Source organism: Chiloscyllium punctatum, chromosome 10 (genome assembly GCF_047496795.1).
Source record: "Chiloscyllium punctatum isolate Juve2018m chromosome 10, sChiPun1.3, whole genome shotgun sequence".
NCBI classification, from domain to species: Eukaryota; Metazoa; Chordata; class Chondrichthyes; order Orectolobiformes; family Hemiscylliidae; genus Chiloscyllium; species Chiloscyllium punctatum.
The window spans coordinates 117,418,874-117,445,885 of record NC_092748.1 but is presented as its reverse complement, the minus strand read 5'-3'; the positions used below and the strand labels follow the sequence as shown (position 1 = coordinate 117,445,885).

At 42.5% G+C, this 27,012-nt stretch overlaps 1 protein-coding gene across 3 annotated transcripts in view; it reads left to right on the top strand.

Annotated features, from left to right (window-relative positions):
- The window catches only part of LOC140482489 (ATP-binding cassette sub-family B member 6-like), a 245,549-nt gene that overhangs the window by 173,684 nt on the left and 44,853 nt on the right, over window positions 1-27,012 (top strand). For all 3 annotated transcript variants that reach the window (XM_072580030.1, XM_072580032.1, XM_072580031.1), the window contains 3 exons: window positions 22,771-22,945; window positions 23,988-24,100; window positions 24,759-24,853. In XM_072580030.1, the coding sequence (XP_072436131.1) occupies window positions 22,771-22,945; window positions 23,988-24,100; window positions 24,759-24,853 (383 nt within the window). The remainder of the gene's footprint in view (window positions 1-22,770; window positions 22,946-23,987; window positions 24,101-24,758; window positions 24,854-27,012) is intronic.

Genomic DNA, 27,012 nt, shown 5'->3' with positions numbered 1-27,012 from the left:
AAACATCCCCAGTTTGTCCAATCTCATAGCTGAAATTCTCTAGCACAGACACCATCCTGTTAAATCTCATCTACACCATCTCCAGTGTTATAAGCATGCATCAGTACGTCCAGTCATTAGTATGATGTCCAGTCATTAATAATTCCAATTGGAAATTCAGAAGAAATGTATTTATGAAGAGTGGTCAAAATAGGTGTTCACAACCAGAGACAATTGTTAAGGTGAGTAGCATTAATGCTAGCTACCTTACCCCAGTTCCAACCTTCTAGTTCAGCACTGTCCTCATGACCTGTCCTACCTGCCAATCTTCCTTCCCATCTATCCCTCCACCCTCCTGTCTGACCTATCCCCTCCATCCCCACCCCCATTCACCTATTGTACTCTTTGCTACCTTCTCTCTCTTTTCCTTCCCCCCCACACCCCCCATTAATCTCTCCACCCTGGAGGCTCCCTGCCACCATTCCTGATGAAGGGCTTTTGCTCAAAACGTTGATTTTTCCTGCTCCTCAGATGCTGCCTGACCTGCTGTGCTTTTCCAGCACCACTGTAATCTAACCTCTGGTTTCCAGCATCTGCAGTCCTCACTTTTGCCTATCATTAATACTACACAAGCACATGAGAGAGAAAGGAATGGTATTGATGCATATTGACAAAATTAGATGAACAAGAGTGAGAGGATGTTGATGTGAAATATAAACTATTTAGGGACCTGTTGACTCACCAATTTCAGTGCTTTACATACTTGCTAATGCATTCTAATATGTTTTCTTGACAGACATATTCTTGATGTTTTCATAAGTCTTAATTCTCAAGTTTATTTTTTACCTAAAGCAGTTCCAAAGATTGGATGGGTTAAATTAATTGTAAGCAAATGCGTGATTTTTCAGGTCAAAACTGAGAACACAAAAGACACTTAATAATTTTTACATCTATCTTCATCAAGGACCATATTTAGCACTGCTGCACATCATTAGCTGCACCTTCAGCACCTACTCCCACTATGGAGTGTTTGTTATCTGTGTATGACCGAGGTTGCTGAAGGGTATGTCCCCTTTCCGCCTTTCGCAAAGACTGTTCCCTCTGTGACTACCTGGTCAGGACCACGCCCCCCCTAAAACCCACCCTCCCATCCTGGCACTTTCCCCTGCCACCGCAGGAACTGTAAAACCTGCCCACATCTCCTCCCTCACCTCCATCCAAGGCCCTAAAGGACCTTCCACATCCATCAAAGTTTTACCTGCACATCCACCAATATCATTTATTGTATCCGTTGCTCCCGATGCGGTCTCCTCTACATTGGGGAGACTGGGCGCCTCCTAGCAGAGCGCTTTAGGGAACATCTCCAGGACACCCGCACCAATCAACTACACTGCCCAACATTTTAAATTCCCCTCCCACTCTGCCGAGGACATGGAGGTCCTGGGTCTCCTTCACCGCTGCTCCCTCACCACCAGACACCTGGAGGAAGAATGCCTCATCTTCCGCTTCGGAACACTTCAACCCCAGGGCATCAATGTGGACTTCAACAGTTTCCTCATTTCCCCTTCCCCCACCTCGCCCTAGTTCCAAACTTCCAGCTCAGCACTGTCCCCATGACTTGTCCGGACTTGTCCTACCTGCCTATCTCCTTTTCCACCTATCCACTCCACCCTCTCCTCCCTGACCTATCACCTTCATCCCCTCCCCCACTCACCCATTGTACTCTATGCTACTTTCTCCCCACCCCCACCCTCCTCTAGCTTATCTCTCCACGCTTCAGGCTCTCTGCCTTTATTCCTGATGAAGGGCTTTTGCCCGAAAAGTCGATTTCACTGCTCTTCAGATGCTGCCTGAACTGCTGTGCTCTTCCAGCACCACTAATCCAGAATCTGGTTTCCAGCATCTGCAGTCATTTTTTTTACCTGGTTGTATAGTAACTTCCATGATGGGCGGCACGGTGGCACAGTGGTTAGCACTGCTGCCTCACAACGCCAGAGACCCGGGTTCAATTCCCGCCTCCGGCGACTGACTGTGTGGAGTTTGCACATTCTCCCTGTGTCTGCGTGGGTTTCCTCCGGGTGCTCCGGTTTCCTCCCACAGTCCAAAAATGTGCAGGTCAGGTGAATTGGCCGTGCTAAATTGCCCATAGTGTTAGCTAAGGGGTAAATATAGGGGTATGGGTGGGTTGCGCTTCGGCGGGTCAGTGTGGACTTGTTGGGCCGAAGGGCCTGTTTCCACACTGTAAGTAATTTCCTCTAATCTAAATTCTTCTGAAGAAGAACTGGACCTGCAATGTTAACCCTGTTTCTCTCTCCACAGGTGCTGCCAGATCTGCTTAATATTTTCAGCCATTTCTGTTTTTATTTCTGATTATGAGCATCCAAAATATTTGACTCTTTTCATGACCATTGTATGTTCTATCCTTTATCGCCAATGAAACACTTTTTGAAATGTCTTTTCTATCATACTGTTGAATTCTCAGCAGCTAATTTGTACCCACCAGGCTCCCAGAGGCAGCAATGTGATAATGACCAGATAATCTCTTTTTGTGATCTTGATTAAAGGGTGGATATTAAAGGGACCAGGCACAACTCTATAGAACCATAGAAATGATACAGCATAGAAGGAGGCCATTTGGCCCATGTAATCCTTGCTGACCCAAAGACATCCAGATGCCCTTTCTAATCCCATCTTCTTGCACACGGCTGACAGCACTTACATTGCAGATCCAGATACTTTTTAAGAGTTTAGGGTCTCTGTCTCCTCCATCAGCTCAGGCAGTGAATTCCAGACATCCATCACCTTCTGTGTAAAAAGGTTTTTCCTAATGTCCCCTCTAATCCTCCTACTGCTTGGCCTGAATCTATGACCCCTGGTTGTTGAGCTCTCTGTCAGGGAGTCAGGTTCCTCCTATCTTCGTGGGCTGTCCATTGGTCTTCTTTGAGATAATGCCATGGGATCTTGCATGTCCATTTGTGAGAATAGATATCCTTCAGTTTGTTTTCCTCTAAAATAAAGCACCTCCAACAATGCAGCGTTCTGTGCACAGGAGTCCCACGCTAGATCCTGTGCTCCAGTCCTTGATTCAGAGGTGAGAAGGCTATCAATCGAGCCAATTTGAAACAACGCCACTTATCATGTAAAGCCCAAGGGGCACCTAAAAATGACATGACCTTTCCAGCCTAATGCTTCAAAGTAGTAGATTGCTGCTGATCAGGAAGCATTATAAGATCAAAGGTAAATCTCTCAGGCTGAAGCCAAATTGATTGCTCGAGATCAAAGAATTTTGGAAGGGAGAGGAGGTGGGGATTGCAGTACATCTGACGTAATTGATTCCACTGTTCTACTATATCATGAAGTATTTAAGTAGACAGTGATGTTGGGCAACGCAGTAATCAGTTAGGATGAAGCTTCCTAACATTAGTAGTTGTAAGTATAGAAAAGGGACCATTAGGAGGTAGCAACACAATTTAAGGAAACTGAATGCAGTTTCCATCATAACATTTTAATGCAAAGACAGTGCAAGACAACCAACAGATCTGTGGGAAGAAAGCAGAGATAACATTTCAAGTCCGGTGACTTTTCATCAGACATGAAACATTATGACTGCTTTCCTACCACAGATGCTGCCATACCTACTGAGTTTCGCCAGCAACTTCTATTTTGTTTCAGGTCTTCAGCATCTGCAGTTCCTTGTTTTATTACAACCAAGAAATCATTGGAAAATAGAACAAGGAAATGATCCTCACCAAATGGATTAGATGCTGCAGAATATTGGAAAGAGTTAAAGCGTAAACCACTGCTGTGAAGGAGAAGTAGGAATCAACAAAGCTCTAATCATAATCATCTTACTGGCCTTCATATCCAAGAAGAGTATTCTGATCTATAAGAGAAGCTTTTAGAAATTATTAATTGCTGAAATGATCAGAATCCACAGAAATGATATTGTTCCAAATAATTAAATTCAGGCTAATTATTCTTTTCACCTTGTTCTTGTTGTTATCAACTGCATTCAAAGCCTGCCTGCCTTTCTCTTTCTCTCTCTGTCTGCAACCTAGTTACCTACCCCCTCTCCAAATGAACTGTTCTTCCCCACAGTAAGGCATTATCTATACAGTCTTTCCAACCAGATGGAAAAGCTCAAGTCTGCAGTGAAGGTCATTCTCATTGTTTTCCTATTGTGTGACCTGATGATTATATGCCAGCTTGGCTCCAATCAACAATTAGAGCTGTCTTTGTACGTCACCTCGTTGCAATCTTTCTACAGGGTGGAGGTGGACACATGAATTCACAGTGAGTCCTTTCTCTGATGAACAGTTTCAGAAATGTCACCTGGACTAGAATCTCCAAATTAAATGGCAAATAACCAGCAGAAAGAGAGAATGGAGAGTGACCGTGGTTCCAAGTATATTACAGTATCACTTAAACCTAATGTGGATGGTTGGTTAGATGTGGGGTGTTTGGGGCCCACATATGTACGTGTGACACATGTATCCACCAGTTAGTGTTTATTCTCAGAAATTTTGTCATTTTCCCATATGCCTCTCTAATACAAAGTTCTATTCAAGTAAAACTGCTTTCTGCTGGAATTAAATTGCTTTCAAATGTTGAAAATGATCAGCAGGTCAGTTCACAAAATCACACAAAACAAGTTATTCATGACTGTGTCCCTGCCAGCTTTTTGAAAGGGCTGCCCAACAAATCCTACTCGCCTACTGTTTTCCCATAGCCTGCAAATGTTTCCTTTTCAAGTACATACTAAACTTTGTTTTGAAAGTTATTATTGTACCTGCTACCATTTCCCTATTAGGTAGCATATTTAAACTCACAACAACTTACTTCATGAGAAACCCTCTCAGCTCTCTCTCTCTCTCTCTCTCTTTCTCTCCCCACCCCCCCCCACCCCCACACCCCATCCCACCACTACTACTATCACATTCACGACCCAACTTTTTAAAAAATATATTATTTATTTATGAGAATGGGGGCATCGCTGGCAGAGTTGCCCATTCCTGTTGCCCTTGTACTGAGTGGCTGGCTAGACCATTTCAAGGCAGTTCAGAGTCAACCACATTGCTGTAGGTCTGGAGTCACGTGGACCAGACTGGGTTAGGATAGCAGATTTCCTTATTTAAAGGATATTATTGAAACAGTTAGGCTTTAATGACAATTGATGATAGCATCATGATCACCAAGGCTAGTTTCTAATTCCACCACATGCCATTCTTATCCCGAAGCATGAACATGAGCTTCTGAATTACTAATGTACGATGCTACAGTCTCCCATTAGATGCTTTTGCCAATCACTTTCTTAAGTCTGTGTCCTTTGGTTACTGAGCCTCTTGCCAGCGGAAAACGTTTCTCCTTATTTACTCTATGAAAACTGTCATATTTTTGAACACCTGCTTAATATTTCTTTATCATTCTCTGAGGAGAACAATTCCATCATATCCAATTTCTCCACATACCTGAAGTCCCTGTACCCCTCTCAAAAATTGGCATTCTCTCTAACGTGTAAAACTGGGGACTAGCCAGTGTTTATTCAGCTGGTACTCTGTGCCTCTGTTGCTTAACCCATGGATTCCCTTATACATTTTTAATTGATCTTTCTGTAGGTAAGTCTTTAGTAAGTAGAATACTAGCAGAGAGAAAAGGCTAATGATAAGACTTCACAATTGAATCCTTGCTACATGTGATCAAAAACCCAACCCTGTCTTTTTCCCTTTTAAAATGATACAGCACAAGAGGAGGCCATTCAGCCATCATACCTGTTCAAGATTTACAAATGTTGACTGTGTATTTGCAGGTGTTTTATAATTTAATACTTTTATTTCAAACTTGCAAATAGAAGAGGTGTCATTAGAAACAAAACATTATCTGAATCCCCACCCCCTCCAACTTCCCTTCTTCTTCATTTTGAGCTTCTGGAGGACCACGTAGGGTCTGAGTTACTTTTCCTGCTGTGCTATCAATCACCAGTGACTGGCCGGCTCTCTGTAGTGTAAAAGCTAAGCGGAGCTGTCGCCTTCCACTCAACCACATTACTGATTTCAGTAAAAACCTGTCTCCCAGAAGAGGCTGAAATTTGAACCTTTTCTCCATCTGTGCCATTCTTCTCCATCTCATTAACTACAAAGTAGTCGTCACATCGAAACATCTGTTCCTCTTGGGCAGTGCACACCTGGCTGACTGAAATCCAAACCAACTGATCTCCTCACCATTTTGTTGTATTTACTATAAACAGTATATTTCATATGAGTGCATGCCTGTTGGATATAAACCGCTTAAAAAGACAATGCCCAAACTATTCCTTTCTGCATATCCAATATTGCTGGACATATCCAACAAAAGGCTGATAATTAATCCTCAAAAGTTCCAAGTTCCTATCAGTAAGGCTGACAGCTGTAGGACCAGAAGCCTCTAAAGTTAAAGAATGTATGTTTTCTGAGTTATTCTCTCAGTTCTGGATGGCAGAAGAAATAGAAGCTGAGGTAGATCATTTGGCCCCTCTATCCTGCAATACCATCCATTTAGATTATGGCTGATCTTCTACCTTAGCTGCACTACCCCATATTCCAAAATTTCCTTTAGTATCAAGAAATCTATTGATCTATCTTGAAGATACTCAACAACTAAGCATCCACTGATATCTAGGGTTGTAAGTTCAAATGATTCACCTTCTCTTAAATGAAAAAAAATCTCCGTATCTCATTCCTGAATAGCCTATTCTGAGGTTGTTAGCCCATGTTATATATTCCCCAGCAAGTGGAAACATTTTCTCAGGATCTACCACATCAGGCCCATTAAGAAATTTATATGTTTCGTTTAGATCTTCTCCTATTTTTCTGAAGTCCATGAAATATAGGCCTAGACTGCTTAATATCTCCATAAATATTCATTTAATTGAATTGAATTTATTGTCACGAGTACAGAGCAATACAGGCAGATCACAGAGTTAAATAGCATAGATAAGTAGATAATAGGTAAACAGTGGCAAAAACAAAAACACAGGTACAGGCAAATGTTAAGAGTTTGAGAGTCCATTCAGTATTCTGACAACAGTAGGGTAGGAACTGTTTCGAAGCCGGCTGGTGCGTGTGTTCAGTCTTCTGTACCTTCTCCCCGATGGTAGAGGTTGTAGAAAAGCATTACCAGGGTGGGGTGGATCTTTGAGAATGCTCGTGGCCTTTCCTTGACAGCGGGGCTAGTAGATGGATTCTATAGATGGGAGATTGGTCTTTGTGGTTGTCCGGGCCAAGTTCACCACTGTCTGTAACCGTCTCTGATCTTGAATGGTACAGTTGCCATACCAGGTAGTGATACATCCAGACAGGATGCTCTCGATGGGGCACCTATAAAAGTTGGCAAGGGTATTCACTGCCATGTCAAATTTGTTTAGAAACAAAATAAGCATTCAATGTCTTATATTGCTTGTATTTTGTATACATTGCTTTTCATAGAATCAAAAAATCCTGTAGATTGCAGATAGAGGCCAGTTCAGCCTGTCAGGTCTGCACAGAACCTACAAAGAGCATCCCGTCCAGACACATCCCATCCCCAACACCCTGCATTTCCCATGGCTCACCCACTTAGCTTGCATATCCCTGGACAGCACTGAGAAATTTAACATGGCCAAAGCACCTAACCTGCACACCTTTGGACTGTGGGAGTAAACTAGAGCACCTGAAGGGAACCGATGCAGACATGGAGAGAACGTGTAAACTCCAAACAGACAGTCGCCCATGGGTGGAATCAAACCTGGGTCCCTTGCGCTGTGAGGCAGCAATGCTAATCAATGTGCTGTTTTAATGTTATAAAATATCACAAAGTAATTTGCAATAAAATTGTCAGATAAAATTCACATGGCATCGAGGGTGGAAAGGTCATCAAAGGTGGAAAGGTCGGGTTTTTTCACTGTGGTAGGTTTTAACAACACTTGAAGATAGAGAGAGAGAGAGAGAGAGAAGGACAGGCGCAGAGAGTTCGGAAGGGAATTCCTAAGCTTATGTTTGATGTATCTAAAGATACGCACACAGAGGGGTGAAAGAAGTGGGTGATGTGCAAGAGATGGAAGAACACAGAGCTTTCAGATAGTTGGAGAAAACAGTGATGTTTTGGAGGCCAGGTTCAAGTCGAGCTTTTGTGCAGCTAACCGCTACTAATTGGGCCTTACTGTAAACCCCTATGCACTTGTGCACAGGCACAAACAATGCTGCACTTTACTGGGGTATATCACCTCTGAAGACTAAGTGGCGGACTAATCACATTGGATTCAGAAAATACGTCTTGGCTCTGGGGATCTGCATTCGCAAAAATAAAAAGAATGCAAAAATTTAAACATAATGCTGAGAATTTTAGAATGCAGGTATTGCCAGACCAGACTGCCAGCCTCTAAGTCAGTAAATACAGGGGTAAGAGGACTTAGTGTGAGTTAGGATGGAGGCAGCAGAAGTTTGAGTTGCATTGAAAGTACAACCACTGAGGCATTGAAATAACTGTAGTATTACAACTTGGACTGCTCAAATCTACCATTGATCATTGGTCAGCCATGTAATTGGAGAGGGTTTAAACTAAATTGGCAGAGAGATAGGCACCAGCACAGAAGTAGAAGGGAGGAATAAAGTGAGAGTTTTGGAGGATATTAAAGAAGGAAATAGTTCCATATTAGATAGGAGAGAGCTAAGAAAGACCAGGAGAAATGCAAAGACAGTGGTTTGCAATGAATGTACCTAAACATACAAAATGCAGTGAATAAGACAAATCCTAAGATCAATATTTATTCTTTATACAGAACTCTAAATGTATTTTACTGAGGTGCGTTAATGTGTACCTTCTTCATCCTGTGCCTACATCTGTAGGAATTGCTAACATTTCATTATGTACAATTTGTTTTTTTCTTAATAACTATACCCGATTAGGTTCCCTACAGTGTGGAAACATTAACCCACCCAAACCCATTTCCCTCTGACTAATGTTCCTAACACTACGGGCAATTTAGCGTGGCAAATTCACCTGTACACCTTTAGACTGTGGGAGCAAACCCACGCAGATATGGGGAGAATGTGCAAAGTCCACACAGACAGTCACACAGTCACCCAAGGCTGGAATTGAACCTGGATCCCTGGCGCTGTGAGGCAGCAATGCTAACCACTGTGCCACCCTGAGCATTGTTATTCTTTTTTGTCCATTGGATCTGGTTTTTTTTCGGAAAGTACCAGCTGCACATCAATTAGCAGTCTGCTCTTGAGAAGGAAGATTCACGTCCATTCTTTCCAGCACTCAGATAAGATTTTACTCACAGAATCACAGATTTGTTATGGTGCAGAAGAAGGTCATTCAGCCCATCTCACCTTTTGCACATCACTTTAAATCCGTGACCTCTAGTTCTTTTTCCTTTTACGAGCAGGATTAGCTTTTCCTTATCTACTTTATCCAGCCCGTTTTATCATTTTGAAAAATTGTGTTAGATCTTGTTTTAGCTGCCTTCTCTCCAAGAGAAATAGTCTCAACTTCTTCAAACTATTCTCATAACTGAAGTTTCTCATTCCTGGAACTGTTCTTAAAAATCATTTCTTCACTCTCGCAAATGCGTTCACATCTTTCCTATGATGTTGTACCCACACTGTACACAATACTCCAGCTGAGGTCTAACAAGTTTCTTTTACGAGGTCAATATCACCTGCTTGCTTTTGCACACTGTGCCCCTATTAATAAAGGTGGGTAGATGATGGCCTAAAGGCATTCTTGCTAGACTATTTATCTAGCGACCCAGGTAATGTTCTGGGGACCTAGTTCAAATCCTATCTTGGCAGATGGTGGAAATTAAATTAAATGCTAAAATCTGCAATTAAAAAGTCACAATCATGCAATCATTGACAATTGTCGGGGAAAGCCCACCTGGTTTTCTTGGGTTTTATTCTATACTATTGTTGATGCTATATTTTCTCATTCATTTCTAATGCTACCATCAGTTTTTCTGCAGTGGGCTGAGGTAGAGAATGTATTGGGTTCCTGCCCATGGTGACAGCCTTGGCTAAGTGGGTTGCATCCTCACAGCTGAACCATCGATTTGTGGGTTAAAATCCCAATCCACAGACTTGAGCATGTAAAGTCCAGGCTGACTGTCCCACCAGTGCAGTACCGAGGGAGGATTGCATTGTTAGAGTTGTTGTTGTCAATTGGATGAGATCTTAAAATAAGGCCCATTCAGATCAATGTAAAATACACCATGGTACTAATTTGAGCAGGACCAGCAAGTTCTTCCTGGTTTCCTGGTCTATAGTTGACCCTCAGACTACACAAGAAGATAGATTACCTGGTCACTATGATATTGCAGTTTGTTGGATTTTTCTACATGCGACACTCTCTTTCCTACTTTTGTATTGACTGTACAGTGGGTTGGGACGTGCTAACTTATGAAGAGTGTCACATTGAAAACAGTTGGTAGTGGTTTGGGGAAAGTTTAAAAATGCAGCAACTTGGGACAGACCACATATGTGTATGAGAAGTAAATTAAACAATGAGTTTAATTTGTGCCAACTGAGAATTTTTTCTCGGAAAGACCTCTTTTTGACACAGCTGCACCCAGTGTTATAGTTGTCCTGAAATAGTCCCTAAATTATCATGCTTTTCATGTCCTTTCCTCACCTGTGACTCATTACCAAGAACTCCTTTCCTGTGCCTTAAGCATCCTTGTTGCAACGGATGATCAAAGAGCCATGAACAGCCGCAAAAAGCTGGAGGGGGTGCAGTGGTATTTTGAGCAGTTGATCTGATTCTCTGACTCCTTGATAGTAATCTTGGTGATGGGTGCAAAGTAGCCATTTGGGAGGAGCTGCAAATATTTGATGCAAATTTGCACTAACCTCCATGTGCTGTAAATATCCTGGAAATGGGTTTGGTCTTTTTTGAAAATTATTTTTAAAATATTTTGAACTTTTTCAAAGATTTCTCTATATTAACCAGCTCCACACTTACAGTCATAGAGTCATAGAGATGTACAGCATGGAAATAGACCCTTCGGTCCAGTCCATTCGTGCCGACCAGATATCCCAACCCAATCTAGTCCCACCTGCCAGCACCTGGCCCATATCCCTCCAAGCCCTTCCTATTTATATACCCATCCAAATGTCTTTTAAATATTGCAATTGTACTAGTGTCCACCACTTCCTCTGGCAGCTCATTCCATACACATACCACCCTCTGTGTGAAAAAGTTGCCCCTTAGGTCTCTCTTACATCTTTCCCCTCTCATCCTAAAGCTATACCCTCTAGTTCTGGACTGCCCCACCCCAGGGAAAAGACTTTGTCTATTTATCCTATTCATGTCCGTCATGATTTTATAAACCTCTATAAGGTCACCTCTCAGCCTCCGAAGCTCCAGGGAAAACAGCCCAGCCTGTTCAACCTCTCCCTATAGCTCAAATCCTCCAACCCTGGCAAAATCCTTGTAAATCTTTTCTGAACCCTTTCAAGTTTCACAACATCTTTGTGATAGGAAGGAGACCAAAATTGCACACAATATTCCAACAGTGGCCTAACCAATATCTTGTACAACCTCAACATGACCTCCTAACTCCTGTACTCAATACTATGACCAATAAAGGAGAGCATATCAAATGCCTTCTTCACTATCCTGTCTACCTGCGACTCCACTTTCAAGGAGCTATAAACCTGCACTTCAAGGTCTCTTTGTTCAGCAACACTCTCTAGGACCTTGCCATTAAGTGTATAAGTCCTGCTAAGATTTAATTTCCCAAAATGCAGCACCTCGTATTTATCTGAATTAAACTCCATCTGCCACTTCTCAGTCCCCTGGCCTATTTCATCAGGATCCCGTTGTACTCTGAGGTAACCTTCTTCGCTGTCCACTACACCTCCAATTTTGGTGTCATCAGCAAACTTACTAACTATACATGTTATGCTCACATCCAAATCATTTAAATAAATGACAAAAAAAAGTGGATCCAGCACCGATCCTTGTGAAACTCCACTTGTCACAGGCCTCCAGTCTGAAAAACAACCCTCCACCGAAACCCTATCTTCTATCTTTGAGCCAGTTCTGTGTCCAAATGGCTAGTTTTCCCTGTATTCCATGAGATCTAACCTTGCAAACCAGTCTCCTATGGGGAACCTTGTCGAACGCCTTACTGAAGTCCATATAGATCACATCTACCACTCTGCCCTCATCAATCCTCTTTGTTACTTCTTCAAAAAACTCAATCAAGTTTGTGAGACATGATTTCCCACGCACAAAGCCATGTTGACTATCTCTAATCAGTCCTTGCCTTTCCAAATGCATGTACATCCTGTTCCTCGGGATTTCCTCCACTGATGTCAGGCTCACTGGTCTATAGTTCCCTGGCCTGTCCTTACCACTTTTTGTAAACAGTGGCACCACGTTAACCAACCTCCAGTCTTTTGGCACCTCACCTGTGACCATCGATGATACAAATATTTCAGTAAGAGGCCCAGTAATCACCTCCCTCGCCTCCCACAGAGTTCTAGGGTGCACCCGATCAGATCCTGAGGATTTATCCACCTTTATGCTTTTCAAGACATCCAGCACTTGCTCCTATGTAATATGGACATTTTTCAAGATTCACCATCAATTTCCCTACATTCTGTATCTTCCATGTCCTTTTCCACAGTAAGTACTGATGCAAAATACACATTTAGTATCTCCCCATTTTCTGCGGCTCCACACAAAGGCCACCTTGCTGATCTTTGAAGGTAAAAACGAGGTAAGATCTTTGAAGGGCCCTGTTCTCTCCCTAGTTACCCTTTTGTCCTTAATGTATTTGTAAAAGCCCTTTTAGATTCTCCTTAACTCTATTTGCCAAAGCTATCTCATACCCCCTTTTTGCCCTCCTGATTTCCCTCTTAAGTATACTCCTACTGCCTTTGTACTCTTCTAAGGATTCACTCGATCGATCCTATCTATACCTGACATATACTTCCTTCTCTTTCTTAACCCAAAACCCTCAAAATCCTTAGTCATCCAGCATTCCCTAAACCTACCAGCCTTCCTTTTCACCCTAACAGGAATATACTTTCTCTGGACTCTGGTATCCCATTTCTGAAGGCTTCCCATTTTCCAGCCGTCCCTTTACCTGTGAACATTTACCCCCAATAAGCTTTTGAAAGTTAAGAGTCATAGAGATGTACAGCATGGAAACAGACCCTTCGGTCCAACCTGTCCATGCCGGCCAGACATCCCAACCCAATCTAGTCCTGCCTGCCAGCACCCGGCCCATATCCCTCCAAATCCTTCCTATTCATGTACCCATCCAAATGCCTCTTAAATGTTGCAATTGTACCAGCCTCCACCACATCCTCTGGCAGCTCATTCCATACACGTACCACCCTCTGCGTGAAAAAATTGCCCCTTAGGTCTCTTTTATATCTTTCCCCTCTCACCCTCAACCTATGCCCTCTAGTTCTGGACTCCCTGACCCCAGGGAAAAGACTTTGCCTAGCCACCCTATCCATGCCCCTCATAATTTTGTAAGGTCACCCCTCAGCCTCCGACGCTCCAGGGAAAACAGCCCCAGCCTGTTCAGCCTCTCTCTGTAGCTCAGATCCTCCAACCCTGGCAACAACCTTGTAAATCTTTTCTGAACCCTTTCAAGTTTCACAACATTTTTCTGATATGAAGGAGACCAGAATTGCATGCAATATTCCAACAGTGGCCTAACCAATGTCCTGTACAGCCAGAACATGACCTCCCAACTCCTGTACTCAATACTCTGACCAATAAAGGAAAGCATACCAAATGCCTTCTTCACTATCCTATCTATCTGCGACTCCATTTTCAAGGAGCTATGAACCTGCACTCCAAGGTCTCCTTGTTCAGCAACTCTCCCTAGGACCTTACCGCTAAGTAGATAAGTCCTGCTAAGATTTGCTTTCCCAAAATGCAGCACCTCACATTTATCTGAATTAAATTCCATCTGCCACTTTTCAGCCCATTGGCCCATCTGGTCCAGATCCTGTTATAATCTGAGGTAACCCTTTTCGCTGTCCACTACACCTCCAATTTTGGTGTCATCTGCAAACTTACTAACTGTACCTCTTATGCTCGCATCTAAATCATTTCTGTAAATGATAAAAAGTAGAGGACCCAGCACCGATCCTTGTGGCACTCCACTGATCACAGGCCTCCAGTCTGAAAAACAACCCTCCACCACCACCCTCTGTCTTCTACCTTTGAGCCAGTTCTGTATTCAATTGGCTAGTTCTCCCTGTATTCCATGAGATCTAACCTTGCTAATCAGTGTCCCATGGGGAACCTGCTCGAATGCCTTGCTGAAGTCCACATAGATCACATCTACTGCTGTGATCTTCTTTGTTACTTCTTCAAAAAAGAACGTTCGTGCTTAATACCGTCAAAATTGGCCTTTCTCCAATTTAAAACTTCAATCTTTAGAACTGGTCTATCCTTTTCCATCTCTATTTTAAAACTAATAGAATTATGGGGGAGCACCCCAAAGTGCTCCCCCATTGACACCTTAGTCACCTGCCCTGCCTTATTTCCCAAGAGTAGGTCAAGTTTTCCATCTTCTCTAGTAGTTACACATGCTGAATCAGAAAATGTTCGTGTACACACTTAAAAAATTCTTCTCCATCTAAACCCTTGGTAAGTTAAAATCCCCTACCATAACCACCCTATTATTCTTGCAGATAGCTGAGATCTCCTTACAAATTTGTTTCTCAATTTCCCTCTGACTATTAGGGAGTCTATAATACAATCCCAATAAGGTGATCATCCCTTTCTTGTTTCTCAGTTCCACCCAAATAACTTCCCTGGATGTATTTCTGGGAATATCTTGCCTCCTTTAAGCTGCCAGTCCCGTCCAACTCAGTCCCATGTTTCTAACCATGCCCTGAGTTCATCTGCCTTCCTGTTAGGCCCTTTGCATTGAAATAAATGAGGTTGAATTTATCAGTCCTACCTTATTCTCTGCTTTGTTCCTGCCCGCCCTGACTGTTTGACTCACCTTTGTTCTCAACTGTACCAGTCTCAGATTGATCTCTTTCCTCACTATCTCCCTGGGTCCCACCTTCCCCATACCTTACTGGTTTAAATCCTCCTGAGCTTCTCTAGCAAATCTCCCTGCCAGTATATTAGTCCCCTTCCAATTTAGGTGCAATGTCGTTGGTTCCAATGTGTACAATGACCTCCTGCTGGCCCCTCTCCTCCTTGAGAACATTCTGCACCCTTTCTGAGACATTTTTGATCCTGGCACTAGGAAAGCAACACACCATTCTGATCTTTTGCTGCTGGCCACAGAAACGTCTGTCTGTACCTTGGACTAGAGAGTCCCCTGACACAATTGATCTCTTGCAACCTGACGTACCCCTCATTGCATTAGAGCCACTTTCAATACCAGAAACTTGGTTGTTCATGCTACCTACCCCTGAGAATCCATCATCCCCTACATTTTCCAAAACTGCACAGTTGTTTGAAATGGGGATAGCCACAGGAGACTCCTATACTAACTGCCTACCTCCCTTACCTTTCCTGGAGTTAACCCATCTATGTGACTGTATTTGTGATTTTTTTTTCCCCCTTCCTATAACTGCCACCCATCATATCCACAAGGGATGAATGCAGATTTCTCCAGCTTCCTCATTTCCCCTCCCCCCACTTTATCTCAGTCCCAATCCTCGGACTCAGCACCGCCTTCTTGACCTGCAATCTTCCTCCCGACCTCTCCGCCCCCACCCCCACTCTGGCCTATCACCCTCAACCTTAACCTCCTTCCACCTATCGCATTCCCAACAACTCCCCCAAGTCCCTCTTCCCTACCTTTTATCTTAGCCTTCTTGGCACACCCTCCTCATTCCTGAAGGAGGGCTTATGCCCGAAACGTCGATTCTCTTGCTCCTTGGATACTGCCTGACCTGCTGTGCTTTTCCAGCAATACATTTTTCGGCTCTGATCTCCAGCACTTGCAGTCCTCACTTTCTCCTATGGTAGTTGGGAGATCATGTTGTGGCTAGAGAGAACATTGGTTAGGCCACTTTTGGAATATTGTGTGCAGTTCTGGTCTCCCTCCGATTGGAAAGATGTTGTGAAACTTGAAAGACTTCAAAGTAGATTTACAAGGGTGTTGCCAGGGTTGGAGAGTTTGAGCTATAGGGAGAGGCTGAACAGGCTGGGGCTGTTTTCCCTGAAGCATCAGAGGCTGAGGGGTGACCTTATAGAGGTTTATAAAATCATGAGGGGCCTAGATAGGGTAAATAGATAAGGTCTTTTCTCTGTGATGGGGGAGTCCAGAACTAGAGGGCATAGGTTTAGGGTGAGAGGGGAAAGATTTAAAAGGGACCTAAGGGGCAACTTTTTCACACAGAGGGTGGTATGGAATGAGCTGCCAAAGGAAGTGGTGGAGGCTGGTACAAATACAACATTTAAAAGGTAGCTGGATGGGTTCATGAATAGGAAGGGTTTAGATGTGGATCAAATGCTGATAGATAGGACTAGATTAATTTAGGATATCTGCTCAGAATGGACGCGTTGGTCCAAGGGTCTGTTTCCGTGCTGTACTTCTCTATGACTCTATGCCATGAATCCCACCATGGCAGATGGTGAAGTTTGAATTCAATAAAGTTCAGTGTTAACAGCTATTCTCAAGGTGTGAGAGGTACTGTGGCACCTATGGGATCTGGGCATCATTGCCCATCTCCAGTTGTCATTGAACATAGAACATAGAAAAATACAGCACAGTACAGGCCCTTTGGCCCTCGATATTGCGCCGATCCAAGCCCTCCTAACCTACACTAACTCACTATCCTCCAATGGCTATCCAATGCCTGTTTAAATGCTCATAAAGAGGGAGAATCCACCACTGCTACTGGCAGGGCATTCCATGAACTCACGACTCGCTGACCTCCTTGAGAAGGTCATAGTGAGCTGTCTCTTACTGCAGCGCATTTGTGGTAAGTAGACCCACAGTACTGTTAAGGAGGTAGCCCTGTGATTTTGATCCAGTAAGACTGAAGGAGATACAATATATTTTGAAGTCAGAATGATGAATAGCTCAAAGAGGAACTTTATAAGTGTTAGTGTCACCATCTTTCTGCTGCCCTTGTGTTTCTAGATGGAAGTGGTCATGGGCATGGTTTTGGAAGTAGCCTTGGTGAATTTCTGCAGTGCATCTTGTTGATGATACACTCTGCTGCTTCTACTGAGCGTTGGTGGTGGAAGGTTTGAGAATGTGGTGCTAATCAAGCAGGTCACTTTGTCCTGGATGGTGCCAACCTTCTTGAATATTGTTAAAGCTGCTCCTATCCAGGCAAGGGAGGAGTGTTCCTTCACATTCCTGACATGTGCCTGGACAGGGTTTGGCAAGCCAGGAAGCGAGTTACTTGCTGCAATATTCCTATTGTCCGCTCTTGTAGCGCTGTGTTTATAATACGAGCCCAGTTGAGTTTCTGGTCAGTGGTAACCCCAGGACTCGACATATTCTGCTGTCGAGAAGAAATTAATGGGACTTGTGATTAAATGTGTCTGTGTGTATACTAATATCATTTTTAGCATTTGGATTTTCAAACAGTGGCATTTGAGTTCATTGATTATGTGAAGAGTTCTTTTTAAGGACATAACTAGGTCACTTACAAGAAGCAGTGACCTAACCCAGTATGTGGCACAAGAGCAAGAACCCTGGAGTGTTAATGGAAAATTGTTATTCCTCTAGTGGTTTGTAACAGGGAATATAAAATTTAGGGAATGTTATGGCCTAGTGATTTTTTTCTAATATCACTCCTGGATATGGGCATCTCTGATTCAGCCAGCACTTATTGCCCAGAGAGCAGTTAAGAGTCTACCACACTGTTGTGGGTCTGGAGTCACATTGCCTCCCCTGCATGAATAAACTATTAATTCAGAGGCTCAGATAATGTTATGGGGAACTGGCTTCAACTCTCACATGGCAGATGATGAAATTTGAGTTCAGTAAAAATCTGAATAAAGGGTTTAATGATGGCAATATAACCGTTGTTGATTGTCAGAGAAATCCATCTGGTTCACTAATGTCCTTTAGGGAAGAAAACTGCCATCCTTACCTGGTCTGGCCTACATGTGACTCCAGACCCACAGCAATGATGGTTGACTCTTAACTGTCCTTTGGGTAATTAGAGATGGGCAATAAATACTCATCTGGCCATTGATATCACATCTTATGAATGAATTAAAAATTTGAAGATTCTTGTTTTTGATCCAGGCTAATCAAGGAGTGACTTTGACTTCAAAAGCATTGTAATTGTAAGTTTTAAGGCAGTTCAGAGGAGTCTTGACTGGGGTCAGAAGCAAATATAGTTTCTCTCCCGGAAAGGTGTATGGAAGAATAGGAAAAGTGCCATTACCTCAGTAGAAAAGTCTAGTTTGTGAAATTTTCAAACCAGGAGTGTTTAGTTAGACATCTGCTGGTTACTAAAATTTAAGAAAGTTGAAGCCCTCAGTTTTGTGGGGATTCATTTAAGAAGGCTTCGCTGTTCGTGGGAAAAGAACGTGGGGAATCAGTTAAGTCGAACTTAAAGATTTGATATGGTGTAATTTCTCTGGATGTAAATTTGTAATGGATAGTGTCAGGAAAATGAATTAGACCTTTTTAGAATAGAATAACCTTTATTGTCACATATGGGAGAAAGTGAGGATTGCAAATGCTGGAGATCAGAGTCAAAAAGTGTGGTGCTAGAGAAACACAGCTGGTCAGACAGCATCCAAGGAGCAGGAGAGTTGGTGTTTTGAGCATAAGCTCTTCATCAGGAATGTCCTGATGAAGAGCTTGTGCTTGAAACATCGACTCTCCTGCTTCTCTGATGCTGCCTGACCAGCTGTGCTTTTCCTGTGCCACACTTTATTGTCACATATACTCACTGAATATAGCGAAAAGTGTATATGTCGCCAGTTACGGCGCCGACCTCGATACAAAAGTATCTAGGCACAGCTTTAGTTACAATATCTTCGACAATAGAGAAATAGAATGTTTTGACTGTTGTTAAAGAACATCCGTAGCCTCGTATGATAGTTCAGTGAATGATGACCATGCATGAACATTTTTTAAAATGATCTTTCAAGTCAGATTTCATTCTGTGGTTTGATTGTCCAGCAGTACCATCAGCTAAGGCCATAACAAGCTTGAAAATCAATAAATTACTGGATGTTATGGCCTGTATTCTTTAAAAGAAACAATTACAGAGATAGTGGATGAGTGCATGACCATGTGAAATAGGAACAGGAGTGTGCAGTTCAGCTTCTCAAGCCTGCTCTGCCATTCAGTAGAATCACGGCTGATCCAGCATTCCTCAGGTCCACTTTCCTGCATTTTCCCCAAAACCCTTCACTCCCCTACTGATTTAAGAATTTATCTCTTTTGGCCTTAAATGTGCATAAGGACTCTGCCTCCACTGCGCTCCATGGTAAGGAGTTCCAATGACTCTCAACCCCTCAGAAGGAATTCCTCCTTGACTCAGGCTTACATTGGGGCCCCTTCATTCTGAGTCATAGAGTCATACAGCATGGAAACAGACCCTTCGGTCTACTTCTTCCAGGCCGGCTAAGTTCCCCAAACGAAATTAGTCCCACTTGCCTGCATTTGGCCCATATCCCTCCAAACTGTTCCAATTCACGTTCATATCCAAATATCTTTTAAATGTTGTGACATTTCCTGCAACCACCACTTCCTCTGGCAGTTCATTGCACACATGAACCATTCTTCTTTTGAATCTTTCTCCTCTCACCTTAAAAATATGCCCCTTAGTTTTCAACTCCCTCACTCTAGGGAAAAGATCTTTGCTATTTACATTATATGCCCCTCAAGATTTTATAAACCTCAGTAAGGTCACTCCTCAACTTCCTGCTCTCCAGTGAAAAAAGTCCCAGCCTATTCAGCCTCTCCTTCTAACTCAAACCCTCCACTCCCGGCAACACCTTGGTAGGTCTTTTCTGAACTTTGTCCAATTTAATAATATCCTTCCTATAGCAGGCCAACCTGAACAGGACTGAAAATGTGTTGCTGGAAAAGCGCAGCAGGTCAGGCAGCATCCAAGGAACAGGAGAATCGACGTTTCGGGCATCAGCCCTTCTTCAGGAACCTTCCTGAAGAAGGTCTAATGCCCGAAACGTCGATTCTCCTGTTCCTTGGATGCTGCCTGACCTTCCCCAACATCCTATGCAACTTCAAAATGATGTCCCAACTCCTACACTCAGTGCTGCAGGCAATGAAAGTAAGTGTGCTAAATGCCATCTTCACCATCCTGTCGACTTGTGATGCAGCTTTCAAAGAACTATGTACCTGAACCACTGTTCAACAACACTCCCCAGGACCCTACCGTTAACTGTATAAGTCCCTGCCGGTCTGTAATACCAAAATGCAACACCTCACGTTTATCCAAATTAAATTCCATCTGCCACTTGTCCATTGGCCCAATTGTTCAAGATTCCTTTGTAATCTTAGATAACATTTTTTACTGTCAGCTATACCACCAATTTTGGTGTCATCTGCAAACTTATTAATCATGCCTCCTTTTTTCTTTATCAAAGTCATGTGCTGTCTGGCCCTATACTCTCCCAGGAAGTTAAACATCCTCTCAGCATTTACCTTGTCAAGCCCCTAAGAATCCTGTATGTTTCAGTGAAATCACCTCTCATCCTCCTAAACTCCAGTGAGTAGAGTCTCAATCTGTTTAACCTTTGCTCATAAGACAATCTCTCCATGCCAGGGAACATCGTAGTGAATCTCCTCTGAACTGCATCAAATGAAATGATATTTTTCCTTAAGTAAAGGACCAGGACTGCTCACAGTACTTCAGATGTGGTTTCTTCACTTTGTACAGTTGCAGTAAGACCTCCCTTCTCTTATACTCCAACCCCCTTGAAATGCGGGTCAATATTGGCTTCATCTTCCAGAAATGCTAGATTCTCAAACCGTGTCCATGGATTGGAAGTTAGGAAACATAATTCCAATGTTCAAAAGAAGGAGGTGGAGAAAATGGAACATTGTAGGCCTATCCAAATGACAGCTGTGGTAGGGCAAGTCCTGGAATCTGTAATTATGGACATAGTGATAGAGCACTTGGGGAATTGGAATATAATTTTGCAAAAACAGCCGAGATTCAAGAAAGGGAAATCGTATTTGACAAAAGTTTGAGTTTATTCAGGCTATACCTGGCAGGTTAGATGAGGGGAAATTAATGGACCAGCTAGAAAAACAAGGGTATCAAATGTATGATAACGCCATCACTTGCAAGTTCCCATCGCAGTCACTTGCCATCCTGACTTGGAATTACCTCACTATTCCTTCCCTGTTACTTGGTCAAAATCCTGGAGCACCCTCCCAGTAACAGTGTTGTGGGTGTACCTACATCTCATGGATTCAAGAAAGTGGCTCATCACCACCTTGAGACAATGAAGGATTGGTCACAAATTCTGGTCTAGTCAGCAGTGTCCACATCCAATGAAATAAATTTTTACAACCCTAAAAAAAGTTAGTCTATTTTAATTTTCAAACAGCTGTCAATCATGTATTATAAATTAGGTTATTGCAAAAAGATGAGAGCATTAAATGGCGCCATAGTAATATATTTAATGAATTGAGGATTGATTAACAGACAGAAAACAGGAATGCCAAACAGGTAATTTTTTTGCGGTTGGCAATTATAACTAGTGTTATACTTGGTCCAAACACTGGAGTCCTGTAGTCTCACATGTCCAGACATGATGATGTGAAGCTGAGGGATAGGGAGAATGCAAAGAGTCTGCAAAGGGATATAGACTATTTCAGTGAGTGGGCAAGAACATGGCCTGTATAATATAATGTGGGAAAGTAAAGTTTAATGACTACAGCAGATAAGTAGGAAAGCAGAGCATCTTTTCCTGCCCCCAATTGTGCAAAGGATAGTTAAGAGCAAACCACATTGTTGTAAGCCTGGAATCACGTGTAGCCAGACTAGTTAGAGAAGACAGGTTTGCTACCCTTAAGAACATCAGTGAACCAGGTTTTTTTTACAACAGTTGACAGTGGTTATATGGTCACCATTAGGATGGCTTTTAATTCCAGATTTTGTTTTACAGAATTCAGTTTCCACCATCTACCATGGTGCAATTCAAACCCATATGTCCAGAACAATAGCTTAGGGTTCGGAGTGCGGTATCATTGCCACGATAACTGTTTATTTCAATGAAATCTCACTGCAGATCACATCTGGACCACATTGTGTTCAAATTTAATCTCCTTATCTAAGGAAGAATATGGTTTCCTTAGAGGGAGTGCAATTGATGGTTTTTTTTTTGGGGGGGGGGGGGATTCCTGGCTTGTTTTATGAGAAGTTGAGTGGACTAAACCTATATTTCTAAATTCAGAAATGCAGACGATTTCACTAAAATCTTTAAGGAACTTAATAGGCTAGATACTGGGAAGATACTTATCCTGGTGGAGGAGTCCAGAGCAGGGAATCACTGTCTCACAATTAAATTGTAGCATATAGGACTGAGATGTGGAGAAACAATTCACTCAGTATTTCAGATATTTGGAACTTATTACTCCAGAGAGCTATGGATGCTCCTGTTGTTGAGTTTATTCAAGCGATTTTTTGGAATCAAAAGGAATGAAGAGGTATGGGGTCAATGTGGGTACAGGTGGAACTGAGCCATGATTGTTTTGAACAGTGGAAGAGGCTTGGAAAGCCAAATGGCCTTATGATTTTGTGGTGGTTTTGTGGATTTTCTGATGCGAGTTGAACTCTATCCTGTACTGAAGCTTCTTCTAAAAGGTCTAAATTTCTCCCCCAGGTGAAGCAGAGCTCTCTACGCTCTCACATCGGGGTAGTGCCTCAGGACACCGTTCTCTTCAATGACAGCATTAGAAACAACATCCGATATGGCAGAGTGGCTGCTAGTGATGAGGATGTGGAGGAAGCCTCTCTAGCAGCTGATATCCACGAACGGATAATTACTTTCCCTGAAGGTAAGAGAGTGTGTTCTGTCGATATTGATTTGGTGGGAGCAAAGACATTTTGTATGAAATCACAGCTTCTAGAAGACCCTGTTGAAGGAAGCAAAGATTTGCAAGCATATTCTTTGGAATCATATGTTCGCCAGGTCAGCTTGGGGACCCTCTCCAAGTCTTCACGTTTCTGTAGTTGTTGACCTGCTGCTGCATCATTTTTATTACCTTAAGCCAATAATTATTTCATCCAATAACAGCACAATTTTCTTTTGGATAACTGATACTGTTCTTCAAAAAGCTATGACCAGGAAGTTCCTGAAGTGTAAAAATATTTACAAATTTTTCCAAATGTAAAAAGTCCTACATTTACTCTACATTCTCTCTATTTCCATGAGCAGAAAAATAGAATTTCTGAACAGGGAGATGTGCTTTTGTCCCTCAAAGTTGTGCATGAAGAAGACCATTTGTGATGCGTAGCTTTTAAAATGCTTTGGTTGTATGTAGCCTGGCAGTGGCTTGCTAGGCTTGTCAGTCACATTGCTATGGGTTTAGAGTCACGTGTTTGCCAGATGACGTGATGATGACAGACTTCCTTCATGAACCGAATGTGTTTTTGGTGAGGATTTATAATAATCACTGTCACTGAGACCAGCTTGCAATTCCAGATTTATTCATTGATTTTCAATTCCACATGATGGGATGTCTGGAACAGGTGAGATATTTTTGAACCAACTTGTTCAGAGATGTTAGTACATTTCTCTGGAGCAGGTGAGACTTCAACCCAGGCCTTCTTGCCCAGAGATAGGGACAAGTTACCATGCCCCTGCAAAAGCCCGTTGAGCAGCACCCGTTGTCAAAAAAACTCTGGAGCTGTTCTGATTTACCCTTAGGGACTCTTCTGGTGCAGTGGTAGTGCCCATACTTTTGAGGAAGGTGGTCTGGGCTCAAGTTCCACCTGCTCCAGAGGTGTGTCATAACATATCTGGACAGGCAAATTAAAGAAAAAGGTTCTGAGCATGATCACCGTCTCCAGCTGTTCTTAATGTACCATGTTCTTCAGGTTATGATACCCAAGTCGGGGAAAGAGGACTGAAACTGAGTGGAGGAGAGAAACAGAGAGTGGCAATCGCCAGGACGATCCTGAAGGCCCCTCAGATTGTTCTTCTGGATGAGGTAATTAAGAATTGAAATCACATTGAGTCTGAGAGATGGAAATAAAAATTATTGATTACAACTTTCAAATCAACATGATATTACATTTCACTGGAAATAATCAAGCTTATTCCTTACACTCTCAGAACCACGTCTGTGCATAGTTAATGAATCTGGCTTTAAGCTGTCCCTAAGAAGGTAAAAGATGCTTCACAAAGGGTAAATATTCTAAATTTTTGTGAAGGAGTGCCACCCTTGGTTAAGGGATTTTACAATCTCTAACTGATACAACTGGTTCCCTCTCCTCAGATAGGAATACTGGCGGTATATGCAAACTCTGTATGTTCCAAAGCATTTTACAATCAATGACTCACTTTTGAATTGTAGTCACTGATATAAGTGTGTAGGAGCACCCACTGTGCTAAATGTAGAACTTCTTATTATCTACCTGAAGAATTTAGTTGCTTCTAAGCTTAAATAAATTGTTGTCTCAATATTTTGTACTTTTGAGGAAGGTGGTCTGGGCTCAAGTTCCACCTGCTCCAGAGGTGTGTCCCTAAAAGTAGGCTTTTAACAGCTGATGGACTGGCTGAACCTATCTGTTCACCAGTCTGCCAGTGAATATTTCCACTGTCCTGTTTCAGTGTTCTAATCATTTATCTTCACTCCACTTGGACAGGCTACATCTGCACTAGACACACAAACTGAAAGAAACATTCAAGCCTCTCTGGCCAAAGTCTGCACCAACAGGACCACAATTGTTGTGGCTCACAGGTAATGTCATAATAAGATTGCTTCAAAATTTCTGCTGTTTGGAATTCTGGACTAAACACTAATGTTATGCAACTTGCCTTAAGTGAAAATAAATTACTCTGAGTTGCCATTTAAGCCTTTGAAAAGAATTAAGGATGGAGCTGTCCAAGGTAAGAAGGGGAAGATGCTGGATTTTCAAAAAACAGTAGCAGAATTATCTCTCTCATCACTTGAAAGGTTCTTAATTTTCTTTAATCTGTCGGAAGACATGGAAAATATTGTGGTGTATCAATTCAAATGATAAGTTGTGAAAGAGCTAGAGCTGTGAACACTCAGGAAGTGTAGAGCTGGATCAATTTTTGATTGACAAGGGAATCAAGAGACACTAGGGGCAGAGGGATGTCAGGAAATTGGAACTAAAACCACAATCAATCAGCAATGATCTTATTGAGTGGCAGAGCAAACCTGAGGAGTTGAATAGCCTACTATTTAATAAAGTCTTTTTTTTAAATTCCTTAATGGGATTTGGAAGTCAATGACAAGGCTAATGTTTGTTACCTATCCCTAAGGATCTCCATCCATCTAGGCAAGAAGTGAGCATTCCATCATTTTTGACTTTAGCCTTGCTTGGCAAGATGGTGATGGTAGGAATGGAGTCATTTGCTGCAGAATTTCAAATGTAAGACCTGTTCTTGTAGCTGAAGTATGTAGTGCTTGTCTAGTTCAGTTTTTGGTTAATGCTAATTGCTCTGGGATATTGATAGTGGTGGGGGGGGTGGGGGTTCAATTATGGTAATACCATTTAATGTCAAGTAGTGATGATTAGATTCTCTCTCATGGGAGGTGATCATTGCTTTGGCACTGAGGTGGCATGAATGTTACCTACTACTTAGCAACCCAAGCCTGAACGTTGCACTCATCTTACTCCATGCACACACAGATTGTTTCAGTATCTGAAAATTTGCTACTTTAATATAAGACAGGATCTGCTAAAGTGGACCTGGAACAACTACATTTAGCAAATTCTACAGCAGAACAGTGGGAGTCTTTCGAAAGGAAATAGTGAGAGTCCAGGAATAATATGTTCCTGTATAAATGAAGGGTGGGACTAACAAGTCCAGTAAACTCTGGATATTGAGGAATGTACAGGTTAAAAGAGAACCTGATGGTACATATCAAATGCTGAAAGTACCAGGAACCCTGGAGGCATATCAAAAGTGAAGGGGGTTACTTAGAAAGTGAAGAGGAGAGCATGGAAAGCTACTAATGGGTAATTAAAGAAAAGTCCAAAGGTGTTTAATAAGCAACTTTGGGGCGAGAGAGAAAGAGTATGGCTGATTAGGGACCAGAGTGGCAAACTGTGTGTGGAGCCAGAAAATGTAGGTGAAGATTTAACTAAGTGCATTGCATCTGTATTCTCTATAGAGAAGGGTGATATAGAGATAGAAATCAGAGAGAGGTGGACTGTGATATACATGAACAAATTACACTTGAGAGGGAGATGGTATTAGCAGTTTTAACAGGCTTGAATATATCAGCAGTCCCAGATGAGATGTATCCCAGGCTGCTGGGGAAGGAAAGGGAAGAGATTGTAGGGGCCCTGAGATTAATTCCTTTATTCCTGATGAAGGGCTTTTGCCCGAATGGTCGATTTTGCTGCTCCTCAGATGCTGCCTGAACTGCTGTGCTCTTCCAGCACCACTAATCCAAAATTAATTTTCAAATGCTGTCTGGACACAGGATAGGTACCAGAGGACTGAAGGACAACTAATGTTCAAGAAGACTGGTAGAGTTAAATCAGGGAACTGTAGGCCAGTGAGTCTAACACTAGAGGTAGAGGACCATTTGGGAAAAAAATCTGAGACCAAATTAATCTCCACTTGGAGAGGCAAAGGTTAATCGAGGATAGTCAGCATGGTTTTGTCAGGAGGAGATTACATCTGGCAGATCTTATTGAAGTTTTCAAAGAGGTGACTGGGTGCGTAGATTAAGAAAATGCAGTGATGTCGTCTACATGGTCTTCAGTAAGAATTCTGACAAGATCTCACATAGGATCTGATCAAGACGGTTAAAGCCCATGGGATGCAGCACAATTTGACAAATTGGATCCAAAATTGGCTTTGTGGTAGGAGGCAGAGGGTGATTTTTGTGACTGGAAGCCTGTTTCCAGTCATGGATTA